Raw genomic sequence first — 17,748 nt, 5'->3', positions numbered from 1 at the left:
CAACTATGAGACTTTTAAATACAATGGTTATATGTGGAGGAAATATATGTTGTACTTTGACAAAATACTCTATAAAGATATGTAAATTGGTTGAATTCTCCTGAAAACAAAGAAATTCAGTGCATATGCTTATATATACTATATATGATGTCTGTGTGTGAGGAAAGGAAATTATATAATCTGTGAGTACTTAATATTTAGAATTAAAGACACAAAATTAAGAATGTATAAATTACTATACTTTTATATTCAGAGTATCTTAACATCTTATCAATTTTTAAATAAATGTATTTAATAGATAGGTGGAGGTCTATTATGAAATGCTTGCTGGCTGCATAAGCTGTTTAAAGTGAATGTTTTATTGGTTGGTTTCATTTTTCTATGTTTCTTTATTACAAGAAAGGGCTCAATGGAGTGAAGGGGGGCAACAAATATGTAAAGAAATTACCATTAAGTAAATAAAAATATAAAGCATCAATATTTTTTTAAAAAGCAAAAATACATACCTTTCCAGGTCTAAAAAACACTTTTGTTAATCCAAATTTGTAGTCATGTTCATTTAGGCCCAAAGCTTTAAAAAGAGCCTAAAAAGATTTTTAAAAAAAATTAGTTTCTAGTTAATCATTAAAATTTAGTAAACTTTACAAAACAATAACAGGTAGTTTCAACATATATGTTATTAATACCTTGCAAAAGAGTCTTGGATCCAATCGAGCAAGTTTATCTGGCATATATTTCTTGTACATGTTATAGAGCTCATGAAATGAAGCTCGAGATGGAAAACCGCCCTGCATCAGGTCCAAAACAGACACCATTCCTACATTCATAAGCAGACACAAATTTGCTAATATAATTCATAAAGGATCACTTTCAAGTTAACAAAACATTTACATCAAAAAAGTTTTTAAATGACAATTAATAGAAACCAGATTTAGAAAGTAAAATTATATTGAGAAATGCAATCAAGATTTCTGATAAAACTATAAAATATTCAGGTATATATTTCCTTCTAATATTTTGATGAGTAGTTTTATCAACAATATGCAAGACAAAAGAGCACCAGTTATATAATCAGGGAAGACCCAAGTTCAAATATAGTCTCAATCACTTGACAGTGGGCAAGTCACTTTACCCCAACTGCCTGGCCAAAAATAACATAATAATAATATACAAGAGAGATTTAATTTAGGAAATTAGATTTTTAAAACTATTTTGTTTAACAGAATTTTGTGTAGAGCAGGGGTTTAAAATACTGTAATAACTCTATTTCAATATAACTGGTATCCTTTGTAAGTCTACATTCACAGACTTCATTTGACTGCCAAAGAGATACATGATAGAAAATAGATTAAAAAAAAAAAAAAAAAACCCGATTTGAAACATGGCATAAATTAACAGGTCTTTAACCTTAATTAGCAAATCTACACCTACAAATATATTAAGTTGGCAGAGAACTGAAGTTGAATACTTTGGGGAATTTTATTTACTACTAAAAGTGGGGCATGTTCCACACCCAACAAATCAACTGACATAGGAAATTCTATTGCTTTCAGATATAAATTAACCTGCTATCAATTTTAGATAAGATCTAAAATGTTCTCTAAGGAAATGGCCTCATATGTAAGTACATAATAAAGACTAACAATAGAAAATGACCAGAAAAGATTTGCATCTTTTCCCCATTACACTATGTTCTATCTTCATCATCTATTTAAATGAGCTCTAGTGTACCATAATTCTAATGCTAACTGATTCTAAGGCCTTAATGTACAACCTAAACCTAGCAAAAAAGCTAATTTTCATATGAGTGAATGTTAAGATGCCAGTAAGTGTAAATAAAATACTGGTAGAGTGTTCAAGATTCTTGACCAACAGGGTATTTGCAGGATCTGTCTTTTCATAACAAGGCCTCTTCTTAACCAATAGGAATGAATCTCAGATAGAAAAATAATAAAATTTTTCCAGGACAATTTCAGTTTTTTATATCCTGTACTAGATGGGTAGATATGTCAGTAAATTTCATCATCAACATTGATTTGATTTCCATTGCCCACCAACAGTCATAGAGAATCTGAAATGTTGTATTGTGTTATATATGTATGTATATATGTTTGTAAAAAATATTGCACTGAATTCTAAATTATTTAATTGACAGTTAATAAGATAATTCATAACCTTTATGTTTATCTATTTATCTACAATTCAGTCTTGAATCTCTTTCCCTGAATATAAATCTAATCATTTTAAAGAACATTTAGGACTAGGAGTCTGGAGTAGGCTTCCTTTCCCGAGTTAGTAAGTATGAAAAAACAGGTTTTGTAATGCAGTTTTGCACTGAGCAAATCTATGACTCACTTCACTCTTATTCACAAATGCTTCTCCCTCCCCTAGCTACTTCAAATGTCTAGCTATATATTGATAACTGCAATCTTGCTTGAACCTCGGAGTCTTTTTTCAGTTTCTTACATTAGAAAGTCATCTTAAAACCATTTCAAAAAAATTCTGGCTAAATTATAACATCCTTATAGCTTTTGAGAATTAACATAAAAGAAATAAATGAAAATAAAAAAAGAATAACTTTAAATTTCAATGTTCCCATAATAATAAAGGAAATTTGATTTAAAAAATGTTGGGACACAAAGTATAGATTTATATATCTTAATCTGAGAATTACTTAAAATTTGCTAAAACAATAGAGTCTAGATTAGGAAATTTGCTTTATTTTTAATTTACGGAGGGAGGGGAGGAGAAGAGACAGCATTTAAGTACCACAATCAAACAAGAACAGAAACAATGATCAAAATTTACTTTTTTTAAATTTCCAAAAATTCTGGTTGACTATAACAGTAATGATTATTTTTAAAAGGCAGATATTTTAATTTGTATATCTATTTATATCCAGCATTATAGAAAGTTATAAAAATTCCTTAAAAAACACTTTTTTCATTGAAAATTGAGCATAATTCAAAAGGAATATGAATTTCCTACCTGAGAACTAGTTTATTTATTTTATTTTATTTATTACTTTAATTTTATGTTTTATATTTTAAAATATCTTTTCAACTGACAACTATCCTTTAAGGGGAAAAAAGTAACATTATCATATTATATTTCCAATTACAATGTAACTATGCAGCTTTAAGACGTGCGAAGGACAGAAAGCTACACGTTTAAGAATCCACCTTAGACACTTCACTATATATATATATATAAAAACAAGTCACATGACTTCTTAAGGCCTCTTCTTAAAGCTTATCTGTAAAATGAAGGACTTGGATTCAGGTACCTCTAAGGTCTCTTGTAACTTTAAGTCAATAATTGTAGTCTTCACAACCACCCTATGAAGCCAATAGTACAAGTACAAGTTAGCTACTTTTTAACAGATAAAGAAGGGCTTGAGAAGTTAAGTGATTTTTCCTCATCTCCTTGATCTAGTGCTTTGGTTTACTCACTAAATCATATTTTCTATTTTAGATTAAATAATGAACACAATGTTAACAGAGATCACAGACAAAAGTTATAAGTATAAAAATACCTGAACATTGAAGTTGGGACAAAATTTGAGCACCTTCAAAATGGTGACTTGTCATCTTTAAATTAGGCTTGATGCAACGAATAAAACTAGATCCCTAAAAGAATAACAATACAGAGTTATGCTACAAATATATCTTTATTTTTACACATTGTTCAAATCAGAATTGAAGAAGAAGAATAATGATAATTACACACAACTATCTTTTAAAATTATTGCTTAACAAGTGGCAGGGGAAGAAGGGACTCCCTACTTTCTTTACAATAAATTTAAACAATTTGCTACCTGGTTTCAACCTATGTTCTAGTTTTTTTGTTTATAACTATCTTTCCCATACATTGTGATTAAGCTGAACTGAACTTTTGTTACTTTCTCATACATAGCATTTCTCTATCTCTTGAACTATCATTATATAATCTATATAATATTTCAATGTAAATGTAGACATAAATGTAAACACTGGCATAAACATAAATACAGAGAGAAATATAGACCCAGATAGATATGGATATGGATATGGTTATAGCTATAACTACAGATAATAGATACAGATGCAGATACAAAAATAGACATGGATGCAGACATGAATACAGACATATCCCACACAAAGCTATCACAGTGATATTCCTGAATCCCAAACTCAACAAATCCTATTGGAGCCCTATCACCTCCATGTTGAAATTTAAAAAAAAATAATAATTGCTTAAATAATGAAAAATATAACACTTTTTGTGCTATAAATCCCAATAATTCAGAGAATCCCTTCAGCTATCAGCGGCCAAAAATGGTTTTTAAAAGATTTTTTAAAATGCAAATCCTGTATCAAATGGCTTTAAGTGTAAAAATATTTTATGTACTTAAATTTAATATCGTGACTTTCTTATTCATAGCATATAAGTATTGGTTGTCTCTTCTATGTGAGAATAGTATTTCTTTTATTAAAAACTATTTCTTGAGAACTAGAACAATTTAAACTTCTTTTCTTTGGTTAAATTTCAGGAATATATGGCATACTCCTAAAGATACCTCTTCCTTTAGATTAAAATATCAGTGGACAGTAACTCTACATTAAAACATCTTCTACAAGTAGAATTCAAGCTTCATGGGGAGAAGGGAGGAGGGAGAACTATATTATTTTTGTCTTTGTCTCTCCAATACCGAGAATGATGCCTTATACAGAGGAATAACTGAATATTCATTGGGCTGAATCTATCACAATATCATCATAAAATTAAAATTCAACAGTGGTCGACTCTTTAAAAATAATTTCAATAGAACTCACTTAAAATTATGTAAATTAATCTAATCAGCTCAAATGATGTAAAAAATAAAACAGTACTATATAAAATGACTATAATGTCACTAATATCTTACAAATAATATCAGAAATTTCACAAATGAATTATGAAAATAGTTTTTTGAATGACTCTTTTTTTTCCTGAGGCAATTGGGGTTAAGTGACTTGCCCAGGGTCACACAGCTAGGAAGTGTTAAGTATCTGAGGCCACATTTAAATTCAGATCTGAAGGATTCTTTTTAAGAGGTTCTAAATATAATCATTCAATTGTCAACATAATTTATTAAACTCCACTTCGGAAATTTTCTACAGTTAATTTCTCAGCACAAGATTACCAATTTTGTTTTAAATTACTACTTTTCAAAAAAAATAAAAATCAGTCTTAAACAACAAAACTTAGTTATCACTGAGGATTTTCTAAATATGAAGCACATTTTATATGATGGTATGATCATAAAAACAAATGCATACTCTCTCAGAATGAGTGTGCTAGAGCAGGATGCAGAAAGACAAAATTCATTTGGAGCTATAATTCTGGCATTATTTTTAAACCATAAGTCCCAGGATTTGTAGTCAAGCTTTCTATGCATAACTAAGCATAAAATTGGTCATCTTTTTCCACTGTATGTGTGTTAAAAAAAAAAATCTGCCTCCTATAAAAAGGATGAAAGTATTTTTATCTATTTCTTCTATGTCAACACTATCCATAAATAAAACCCATGCAGTAATACTCAAGGAAGTTACAAAGTAAGAAAATCAACATGGGAATTACAACAAATAAATTAAAAAGCAATTTTTTTTTTTTTTGGCTAAGGCAATTGGGGTTAAGTGACTTACCCAAGGTCACACATAGGCAGTATTAAGTGTCTGATGCCAGTTTTGAACTCAAGTCCTCCTGACTTCAGGGCTGGTACTCTATATACTGCACTACCTAGCTACTTAAAAAGCAATTCTTAAAATACTAAACTAGTTTCACAAAATATACTAAACGCTAGAGATGGAAATAGAAATATGAGACACCCCCAGCTTTCAATAAGCTTAGATTCTAAGTAGGAAAGACAACACATATAGAAGGATTCAGCAGAAAGGCAGATGGAAGGACCTACTAGTGCTGATGATGGTGTTGTAATACAAATGGCAAGATTCAGAAGTTTAATTACTTCTGAATTGGTCCCCTGGCAGGGTAGACAGGAATACCTAGGCTTTAAGAGGATATGACAGCAAGGCAAATGATAAAGACCTTTCTAATTTCTGACTTGATACTGACTCCCCTATCTCACTCTTTTCAGAGTAAAAGAGATTCTGGTACTACAACTAAAACATTAATCCCCAAAGTCCCTACAGTGCTAGAGTCTATGCAGAGATAGACCAGGCAGTGCAGTGCTAAATGCTTTATTCTTAATCTTAAAATGAACTTTTTCCAAAACACAATCAGTTGTGCTATTTTCCCCATATGTATAAAACTATGTTGTTATTTTGCTAAATCTTAGTAAAACAATCACATCAACTCTGGAACTCATAAGTCATTACCCTCTCTGGGTCTTCCCTGGAGCTCTTTCCTCCTCCTGACTAAAAAGGGTGGATAGTGGAGAATTCCTTTCAGATTCTCCATTTAAGAAGGAGGCACAGAACAGCTCTCTATGATCTGGCTACTCTCCTATACCTCATCATTATCTACAGAAACTCATCTTCCTACAAGATCATATCAACCCTGAAATTCATCTCCTCAGTACCTCTACTTCTGGTGTCCTTCCCTCTGACTGAAGAAAGTGGGCAGTGAACAATGGAGAGCTCCTCCACCATTTTCCATAAAATAGCAGATTACTTTCCCATTCCCACCAAACATCTCTCCTCTCTTTGTTGTCTCATTCCCTCCACTTTTCAGTTCTTTTTATATGTTGTCTTTTCCCATTAGATTATTTTTTAAAAGACAAAAGATCTTTATAGAAAAGTATTTTGTATACACAGAAATTATACATAGTGTCTATCTGGCACATAGGAACCACTTAATAAATGCTTACTGACTAACTGATCTGAGGAATGACCAGTATGTTAAAAAAAAAAAAAGGTAATTATAAAATATTTTGAAAATTATATATAAAAGGATTTACTACACAAATTTCAGTTCAAGAATTTACTAAAAATTCAATACTTGAACTGGTACTAGTCCCAAGGTTTTAGTAAATACTAATAATAATGGTATCTAATAGTTAAAATATAAACTTTGGAATAAGGGAGGGAAAGGTATATTATCTCCAAACATACTTACAGTGCTACGCAATTTTTCCAGGAGCAAATTTAATTGTGTCTGTAGAAGAAAAAAATGTGTTTACTACATCATAAAATAAAAGTACAGCAAATGAATATTAGTTAAAATCAAGATGTGCTAAAAAAAAAAAACTATTGTCACAATATTTTTTTAAACATTACAATTTGATAAGTGAAACATGCAAAAGGATTTTATAAAACCCAATCATGCAACATGCCCTGTACAACACAAAGAAAATTAATCACTCTATTTGCACAAGACATATCAGGAGTGAAAATGATTACTGCATTAATATAAACTCTACACTTTAAAATTAATATGAAAAAAAAGATAGTAGACTCAGAAAACAAAATACATTTAAAAAGTGAAGTAACATTAAATATGTTCATGGCTTATGGAAACCTATACATAATTTAATAGCAATTCGCTGAGCAAATCTACATTTTAAATGAATATGAAAATCAATGACATGTAAAAATGTTGTTTTAGAGAATACAAGTCACTTATAATTATTCTATCTGCATAAGTTCCATTTACTATTTTTCAACTGCCTCAGAGGAAAAGACTTTTAATTTTAATTTAAACTTTAGCAATATTTTATATATAAAATAATTCTAACAATTCAAAAAAAAAGACAATGTCCCTATTATTTAAAATGTTGTGATTCTAATTAAATAATTCATCCTACTTCAATTCTAGAATTAAATAGTCTATCTAATTTGCCAAGAAACTACAAATGATGAATATCCTCTAATCCTACCCATTACATTTCTGTAATACTGTTGTCTGAGTTCTTTCATATACTCCTAACAAGAAAATTTGTTTCTAAAACTTATATTAATACTAACAATGCACAGTACCTTTCTTCACTAAATCAATACAATTTATATTCACTTAAAACTGTCTTTGGGAGGTCTTGAATATACTTATAACCCAAATGAATTCAAACAAGTATAGTAAGATGATTTATCAATTTGACAAAATATAATTAATGACCCATTTTTTGGAAATGAGGCTTCTGACAATTTTCATATCTGATACACTGCTAACCAACCCACAAAGCAAGAAAAAGGTCTCTCAATTAGAGAAAGAAATAGTTATTAGAAACCTATGCACTATAATCCATGAGTGTAGCATTGAGCCACCCTTAAGACTTGGGCATAAATTTTAAAAGGGCAGCAAAATGAACAACAAAAGCATCTGACAGCCAAAAAAAGAAACAAAATCTAAAAAGTTTATTAGCCTGAGCTGTTGCAAGATTAAATAGCTCTATAAGACAATAACTCCTATAAGACAGTAGGAGTATTATACTCCTCAGCCATTATAAAATGATAAACTTATTTTCAGCTTTTCAGGAAGCATATAAATTCATTTTTTAAATGTCTTTCATTTAAAAATTTCATTTCATTGAAAGACTTGAAAAAGTCTTTTAAGGGAGCTCTTAAAGTAGTCTTTGGTTACCTGGAAATTTACTTCTATGGAACCCTTCATCAATAATTCTAGAAAGTGAAGCAATACTACATGAGCTATCTAATCAATAATAATGACTTATTAAACTTATATTTAAAATTAATAAGTACTATAGAATTTCCTGGGCCTCACCTCTCTATATACCTCACTCTGTTTTATCATTGTATTTGTGTAAATGTTGTTTTTATGCATAATAGTCTAAGCTTATAGAGAGCAGGTAGGTCTGTGCTATACAAAATTGCTGAAATTTAGAATTATATTATTTATCCATATACGGCAAAGTAATATCCTAAGCACACAAAAAGATGTCGGTGCAAAATGTTTCTGAGGAAAATGTGTGTAATAATATTTCCAAAAAATTGTTCTTAATTAGCTTAATTTTGACTATAAGAAGTTTTGTAAGTGGAAAAATATGTATTGCTGGGCAAGATAAAGAAATGAGGCAAAATGTGAATGAGTTTTGAAAACTATTAAGTGGTTAAAAACACTTTCTTGAGAAATAGCACTAAATTCATTAAAACTGATACTTTTTAAAAAACCTTTATCCATATGAATTATAAACAATTAATAAATAAATAAAAATAAAATAAATGTGAATAAAATAAAATAAGATTCAAAATGGAAAATTATTTAAAATTCTTGTGTTGAAAGCTACTTTCTACTGGAATACTTTGAAACAAGCAACGGTATTCTGTTTCTTTAAAATATTTTGCACCATAAGTTGATATATCAAAGTTTTCATGTAAATAAATATGTTATATTTACATCTTTAGCCCTAATATATAAAAGTAATAATATAAAGTAAATAATTAATATTCTAAATTCATAAGAATTTTTCTGATACATATACAAAAGACAAAAACAGAACACTATCTCATGGAACTAGTATAAAAATTAAACATATTATGCTATAACTGGTTCTTCATTCATCAAATTTTCAGGAAAAAAACCTGTATTACAAATCTTAATTTTGAAAGAATCAGACAATTAAGACAAAATTAATGAAAGATTTTCCATTTTTAAGACAGACTTTTTGAAAAATGATTTCCCTTGCCTAAAACAACAAAACAATTCTTGCTTTCAATATGAGCACAATTAAATTAGGCATGAAACATCTGTCAAAAGTAAATAAGCAATTGAAGCATTTAGTACTTGCCTTTTAAATAAGTTATTATTTTAGTAGGACAATTTTAATAATAAATCATATATTTGTTAGCAATATGCACATTTACAATGCCACATGATAGAAAACACAGAAAAGAAATTACAAACTGTTTCGAGAAGGGCTCTTACTAAAATGATAATAAAATTTATAAATACAAATCCATAAAGGTGATCATTTACCTGAAGCCCCTGGCTGTGCCTGCTTTTCCTCTCTCAACTCAACTAGTTCTTTCTAGCCATCCTGAGCTGGAATATCCCAGCTAAAATAAAACTGCTGAATAAGGAAAAGGAAACAGAAAACATGTGGAGAAAGTAAGGATTTGAATGTCAGCTTGACAGTAAGCAGAAGAAAGGAGAAAAATTAGGAGAAGTCATCAGATATTTTGGTTAGGCACTAATAAAGAAAGCATTTAGCATACTGCAAGTATTTCTGCATTTGCAGTTCCTTTCTAACTCATTAAACTTAAAGTTTAAAAAAAAAGACCTGTTAGGTCAGCTTTTATATTTTAATAATGGATTTTTGCCAATGGCTTGGTTTATATCTATTTTACTTTATACAATTTAAATATTTTGAATGCAGAAAAAAATTTAAAAGCTTAATACCTTGAATTTGTTTCCCACACTGATGAAGCTAAGCTTTCCTGCTTTTTGCTTAGTGTCTTTGTTGTTGTTTGTGGATGACTCAAATAATTCCCGAATAAATTTATCCCTGGATTCACATATTAAGGACTCAAGAGACATATGCAAAGCATCATTGTTTTTCTCAACAAATTGAGTCTGAAAAATAAATAAAATAAATTTGTTTAGAATAAGGAAACTTCACAATATTAAAGCAATTTTTTAGTACTTAAGAAATACAACCATCTACAAATATAAGCATTTCAAAATTTCTGAATCTTTTATTTTTAGAAACCCTAAAAACTGTGATAAAAATATACCACTTATCACAAAAAGTTTTATCAGACATGGAGAAAGCCTTTCTTTCACCCTCAGTTTTATCAGTATTAACAAAGAAGGTGTTTTCCTATGATTAAAGCAGAGTCTTAACCCAGTGTCTACAGATCCCTATAGTTTCATGAATATTTTAGAGAATATTCATGAATTTGGGTTTTTTAAATAGTTTCATAACTTTATAATTGGTTTTCTCTGCAATTATGTGATTTTATTTTATCCATTTAAGAAAGATATTCTGATAAGAAGTTCATAGGCTTCACCAGACTAGTAGGACTATGATACTAAATATATACTTACTGTTTCATAGCACACAGCTCCTGCAAAATGCCTGATGATAAAACCTTCGTCATCTCTGATGTTCCTGTGAATAGTCAGTTTGGATTTCCTGGGAATCTGTAAAGGAATCCACAGGTCTTCAATTTATGAAATTATTAAATGATGAATTACCTAATCTGTGAGTGATTACTTAAAGAAACCTCAAATTCACAAAGTCCCTCTACCTTTTACTATTGGAATATTAGATACAGTTATCCAAGTGTTCTTGAATTATATTCAAAATAGTAAGTTAATATAATATACATAAACTAAGTATTATAACTAGCAATATCAAAGCCATATTCAAGTACAACCTGCCTTTTATAAGATTTGTTATTTATCATAGATTACAGATTTAGACCTAGAGGGGACATTAGAAATCATATCATTTAATCCATTCATTTTACAAACAAGGAAATAGAAACCCAGGAAAATTAACTGATTTGTTAATTCTGGTACAGGGCTCTAATCACTATACCACTTTTATTATTATCAGTCTCAGAAAATTCCAAATGCCCAATTAAAATTTCATTAATCCTCTTCCATTTAATAAGTGCCATCTAGGCTCATTCAAGGCATAAAGAAAAATGCCACACTGAGATTATTTGCCTTTACACACACACACACACACACACACACACACACACACTCGCACATACATATACATATATATATATATAACAAATAAGAAAAATAGCAGCTAAATAAATCTTAAAATTTAAAACCAATTATGAATAAGATGGATTTTGCATGATAATTGCGAGCAGAATGCAACATAAAAGTAAGAGGCAATCTGGAAGAATCTGTCATCAAAGAATTATATGACAAAAAAAGGAGGCCACGTAGTAAAAATAAAAAAGAGTCTAGATGTCAAAGAAAGCAATGTTGGGTGGGTCTTCTATAGTAAACTTTGAGTATAACACAATACATCTGTCACACACAACAGGCAGGGCTGGACTGGTAGCAATCTGTCTCATTAGGAAGAATTCCCAAATTAATGAAATCACAGAGCCAATAGAAGAGAAAAAAAAATTACTTAATTTCCAGCTTTAAAGTACTATTACTACAATTTACAAAGTACTATTTATATGGAGGTTGCCACATTTACCCAAGTATTGGGTAATCTAAAGTGAGTTTGATTGCCTCAATTAGGTATTTAAAAGATAGAAGGTAAGTAATGTTCCAACTGCAGGAAACAGCATAAGTAAAATACAGAAACAGGAAATTGTAAAATATGTTTCAAGGGCAGATAGTAGCCTGTGACTTAACCACAGAATTTGTGAAAAGTTACTTTTCAGTGGTGTTAAGCTTTGAGTGTAGAATTGTGAATGCACACTGTCTGCTGCAAACTAATCTATTTACAAAATTGGTCTTTTATCTTTCTTTTATATTCTTCATTACAAGGGAGAAATAGCTCATTGGATGGCAGAGAGTCTAAGAATTAAGACAAGTAAAAACAAAGTAACCTAATAAAAATATTTTTAAAGAATATTTTAAAGGGGTAGAGTACAAAAATCTGGGAAGAAATGGTTTTATAAAGGACCTTAAATGCCAGGAAAAGATTTTTCAATTCAAATTGACAAACATTTACATGACAACATTTACAATCCATTACGTACAAAGCGCTAGGATTTTTAAGAATACTCTTTCTTTTATGTTAAACAACAGAAATGGGCAATACATAATACATAAATATATATTTATACATATAATACATACATAAATAAACAATTCCTACCTTCAAGTGCATACATTCTACTAGGGAGGAATAAGAGCTCAGAGTGTACTGTTTAAACAATAGATAGCATGTCAATTGGAATTTCTGAGCAGAAGAATGGCAACCTCTAATCTCTGCAGAAGGAAAGGCAACCTTAATAGTAAATGTGAAGGAAATAGAGGTACTAAGATCCATTAGAACAAAATGCTCTTATTTCAGGAAGGTGAGAACTAATGTCTTAGTGACAATGGAAAGAAAAAACCCAGAATGGGTACATGAAATTCCAAAAGTACATCTTAATCATACTACCCAGATCTTAAGAATAGGAGACTTGAGTAAAATAAATGGTGCTTCCACTGACAGAAATAGTTAAATAAAAAGATGAAGCAGGTTTGAAAATGTAAAATATAGCACACTTTCAATTTTGTAATGGCTACAAACATTAAATTCCATACCAATTCCCCTATACTTTTGTCATTTTGAATTTGTCTTTCCTGGTAGTTGATGTCAGTCATTTAACATGCTGAACAATCAAGGAAATATGTTATACTGTTTCAAAGAACAGTGAATTGAAAAGATGTTTTCTTGCTAAATCCTTTGTTTAAATAATGATTCATTAATGAGGGAATTTCTCATCTGTTTCTATGAAAATTAGTATCCCCATATGAAAATAAGGTACTTCTTATGATTTCTATGGTCCTTTTAGTTTTAAAGTTTTATAAAGCTTATGTTATAGACATCTATTTTAGAAGACTGAATCAAATAAGTGACATTTATATAGTGCTTTAAGCTTTACAAAACAAAATACACACACACACACACACACACACACACACACACACACACAAATACATACAATCATGAGCCTGGGAAATATTATGATACCTACTGTAAGAACAATTTGCCAAGAAAGGTTAAATAACATACCTAGATTTTAAAGAGCCATTATCTGAGGATGGATTGAGCCTAGTCTTTCTATCTCAAATTCCAGAGTTTTTAATAACTATACTAAATTGTCTCTCTAATTAAAGGGCTTTCAACAAGATCATCAAGAAATGGTTACTTTAATAATAAATTAGAGGAAAATCTGTGATTTCATTAGCATGAAGAATTGCTAGGATAGGAAATTCTTACAACACAGTTTATAGCACATCTGTATCTTAGAAGGTAATTCCTAAGTAGGTACTTGAGACACACAAAGGTTAAGTGATTTGCACAAGCTCACACAGTTTGTAAGTGTCAGAGGCAGAGATCTTCACTGAATCCAAATATAATACTTAATTAGCTATGTCTAATGGTCATTACTTTGTGAAAACATAGACAAAAGTATGTTAGAATTTCCATTTAGTTCCAGGATTTTCATTTTAACTTTATAAATAAATTAGAAAGTATTGAGAACAGATATCTGTGCATCCTGGGTTGATTCTGAAAATTGCACACATGCCTTTCCTATTCATTGATTCCTCCCCCAATGGAACAAATAAAAATTCAGCTCCAACTTTAGGCCTTCACTAATACATACAGATTATCACATAATATGTACCAATATTATATAAAGAAAAGAATCTTCTAGTTTTTTAATATGTCCATTCGCTCAAAGTAAAATTTTTAATGCTCCTTGATACTCTTGAGGTATGATCTATTAAAGGCTAGCTCCATTAAAGTATCTTCAAAAGGATGAGTCCTAACTCCCTTCTTCACTACACTAAATCTTTTCTGTAAGACTAACAATGTTCTAACAGTAAACTCACAGTAAGGCGAAAATGGTCCTTGTGCTTCTGATGAACTGCAGATGTAAAGTGTTGATCACTTGGCTGAGGAAGGCGATTTTCTTCATCCAAAATATCCAGTACTCCCACTAACTTTGCTTCAATTAAGTCTATTTAAATTAAATAAATAAAACATTCAAAATAATATCAACTGTAACTAAGCATAAAGTGTATAAGCACTAAAAGAAATGTCACATTGATCACAAACTAGAACAATTTAAATAGTCTATTGGTTTTCTGTGATAACTGTTAATTTTGACTGAAAAATTTGTCACTATAGTCCATTGAAAAATGAAAACACAGTGAATTTAATAAAATTATTTGTATTTTTAAAAAATTTTATCAAATAAGAAATTTCTTATACTTCTTTCTGAAATAGTTAATGACACCTGGTAGAGGGAAAAAAAAACTTTTCTCATTTAAATCATGACTTTGAAAAATAAATCAAATTTATAAGACTTCACAACAACAAAAAAAAAAATCATTCCAAAAGTTTTTGTTTCTTTATAATACTTTGCTTCCTCTACAATTTTACCAAAAATTCAACTGCTCTAAAATTGTTTGGATTAAATATACAAATTAGTGTATACATTATTAGATTTTATAAATTTCCTAAGCACCTTACTTTCAAAAGTAAATTTACAATGATAGCTTTAAAGGGACAGCAAAATCTACTATCAAGAGTATAGCACAGGTGCTATTCTCAGTTCAGTTGCTAACGAACTCTAGAATTTAGATATGACAACCTCTCTATATTAGTTTTCTTCTCTAAAATGGGTACGATATATGAGAAAACACTGGAAAGAGTATTGTACTATGAGTCTGAGAGTCTGGGTTTTGATTTCAGTTTTCTCCTCTATAAAAAAGAGTACATATAAACAAAGTAAAAATAAAGTATGTATAATAATATCTGTATTTTCAACCCCATAGGGCTGTTGTAAAACTCAAGTGAGAGCATGTATAAGTCCTTTGCAAATTTTAAAGTGATATATAAAGTCAACTACTATTATTAATTCACATCATTCAAACTTCCGTTATCTAGCATCTCCTTCCAATGTGATCTGTTGATGTTATTTTCTATCTATCCAAATCAGTCTCTTAGATAATTCCCTCTTTTCTCCCTTGTTTCTTCCTCATTAGAATTGTTACTATTTGAATAACGAATTTCATTTATGAGGGCTTCCTCACTCTTCCTGGGCTGTCTTTTTCTGTGGAATTTTAGACTATGGTATCCTATCCTAGCTTCTGAGACCTCTAAAATCTGCTCTCCCAAAATCTAGGATATCTATCAAATGATATTCAATTTCCTCTCCTTAATGACAAATTCCAAGACAGACTAAGTCCTTTCCCACAAGGATCCTAGCATTTTAAAACAAGCAGTTTTTCCTTATTAGTAAGAATCATTTCTAATATAAATATATATTTCCCACTGATAAAATTGATTTTCCCCATTTTTTGAAGAATGAAACTATTAGTAAGACAAAACAAATCAAGAAATCACCAGTTCCTCTACTTTGGGTAGAGCAAGATCACCAGAATATAACCCAATAAAATAAGTTCCCTCACTACTGTTTTATCAATACATATCTTGTAATCTATTTGCTCTTTCTATCCATATTGTCTGTAATATACTCCAAAAACAATAATATGTTTTTATTTATTCTTCAATTCATCTTTATCTAAATTCTCTCATTGTGCTTTCCTGAATTCCACCAATAAGACATTTCACCAATATCAATAACACTTGAGTAAGCCAAATTTAACTTTCTGTATTAAATCTCTAATTCATTTTGCTTATTATTCACACTATGCGTATTTATTTACAAATATCAGAATCTAGAGTTTACACTGCTAGATTTTTTCTTGTGTTTTCTCACTAGTGAATTTCTAGGTTATCTTTATTGTTATTCTTCTTCCTCCACAGTAATTATTCTATAGCTTAGTCAGTATATGCAGTAAGTTATTTCAGACTTCATTTATTTTTAGTTTAAAAATCTTTTGATTTGTAAGATTATAGAGAAAGACTCCATCTGTGTGGTCTTAGGCAAATCAGAAATTTCCTATGTCTCAATTTCCTTATGCAAAGAGTGTGATAATAATCCACATCCTGTCTACTCTCAAGGTTTTTTCTGGAAGGAATGTATATAAAAATGCTGAAAATCAAAGAACCTGGGTTCCAAACCCTAACTTGGTCACTTAATTGCCTAAGTAACTCTAGAAAAACTACTTCACTTCTCTGGGTCTGTTTTTTCATCTATAAAACGAGGATACTGAACTAAATGTCCTTCAAAATCTCTGAGTTCTAAATATACAAATACTATGATCAAATCTATATGTTTGTCATAATGAAAAAATGAACTGATTTTAATTCATTCATTTGATGAAATGAAAATATTTAGTGAATAAATTCTATATGTACAAGACTATGTTAAGGAATACCATCCCTGAGTTCCTCGTTCTAGGACCTTCAAATCTAACTGAAGGAATAGCCATGCTCAGAAATAAATACAATACAAGACTATATCTGAAAAGTAACATTTAAGAGGTAAGAAAAAATAGTAATAATAACAGTTTTAGGAGTTCAAAAGAGGATGAAATTATTTCTGGCATGTTCAATAAGACAGACATGAAATTTGAGTTGGACCTTAAAGGTTGGAAGTACTATGATAGGAAGAGACATGAAAGAGAGACAGAATCTAGAAAAAGAATACAAAGCCCAAGGAGGTGAATATTTAGGGAAAGGGGAATAAAGTTTTAGAGGAAAAAACATCAAGTGTTTTAAAAGTACTACACATGGAAGTTCTCAAAATTATTGTACCCTACCTAGTTCTTATCCATAGTTTGAAGAAGACTAAATTTACAAAGGGACTTTCTCTTAACATTTGTGGTGAGCAGTAAGAATGGATACTGATTAAGTAATCAGTGTATTATCATATGCAAAAGAAAATTGGTTCATATGTCCTATGCAATTATAGAAAAGGAAATAGATATATTACTCAAACCATTCCCCCCAAAATATTCAGTAGTTCAAAAATTATTCTGACTTTTATACTGTCACTTTCATTATTACACTTAATTTACTTTGTATTTACAGAATTTGCTTATTCCAAAGTTCCTAATTTTGTTTTACTGTTCACATGAAAATTTAAAAGAATTAAACAAGATTATAAACCCTTAGAAAACTTTAAACCAAAACCAGAGGTTTGGATAGGAAGAATCCTTTACAAGAAGCAGTATTAGAAAAATGAGACTTTTCTCAAT

The 17,748-nt window shown here is 29.8% G+C and overlaps 1 protein-coding gene across 4 annotated transcripts in view; it reads right to left on the bottom strand.

Moving 5' to 3' along the window:
• The window catches only part of MYO6 (myosin VI), a 123,464-nt gene that overhangs the window by 47,090 nt on the left and 58,626 nt on the right, over positions 1-17,748 (bottom strand). For all 4 annotated transcript variants that reach the window (XM_051997289.1, XM_051997290.1, XM_051997291.1 and 1 more), the window contains exons 15-21: positions 14,470-14,597; positions 10,984-11,079; positions 10,336-10,509; positions 7,099-7,137; positions 3,536-3,629; positions 687-817; positions 507-584 (exon numbers count right to left, since the gene is read on the bottom strand). In XM_051997289.1, coding sequence (XP_051853249.1) covers positions 507-584; positions 687-817; positions 3,536-3,629; positions 7,099-7,137; positions 10,336-10,509; positions 10,984-11,079; positions 14,470-14,597 — 740 coding nt within the window. The remainder of the gene's footprint in view (positions 1-506; positions 585-686; positions 818-3,535; positions 3,630-7,098; positions 7,138-10,335; positions 10,510-10,983; positions 11,080-14,469; positions 14,598-17,748) is intronic.

This window comes from Antechinus flavipes, chromosome 4, assembly GCF_016432865.1.
Source record: "Antechinus flavipes isolate AdamAnt ecotype Samford, QLD, Australia chromosome 4, AdamAnt_v2, whole genome shotgun sequence".
In the NCBI taxonomy this organism is placed as follows: Eukaryota; Metazoa; Chordata; class Mammalia; order Dasyuromorphia; family Dasyuridae; genus Antechinus; species Antechinus flavipes.
Note: the sequence above shows the minus strand (reverse complement) of the source record. Positions and strands in the feature narration are given on the sequence as shown.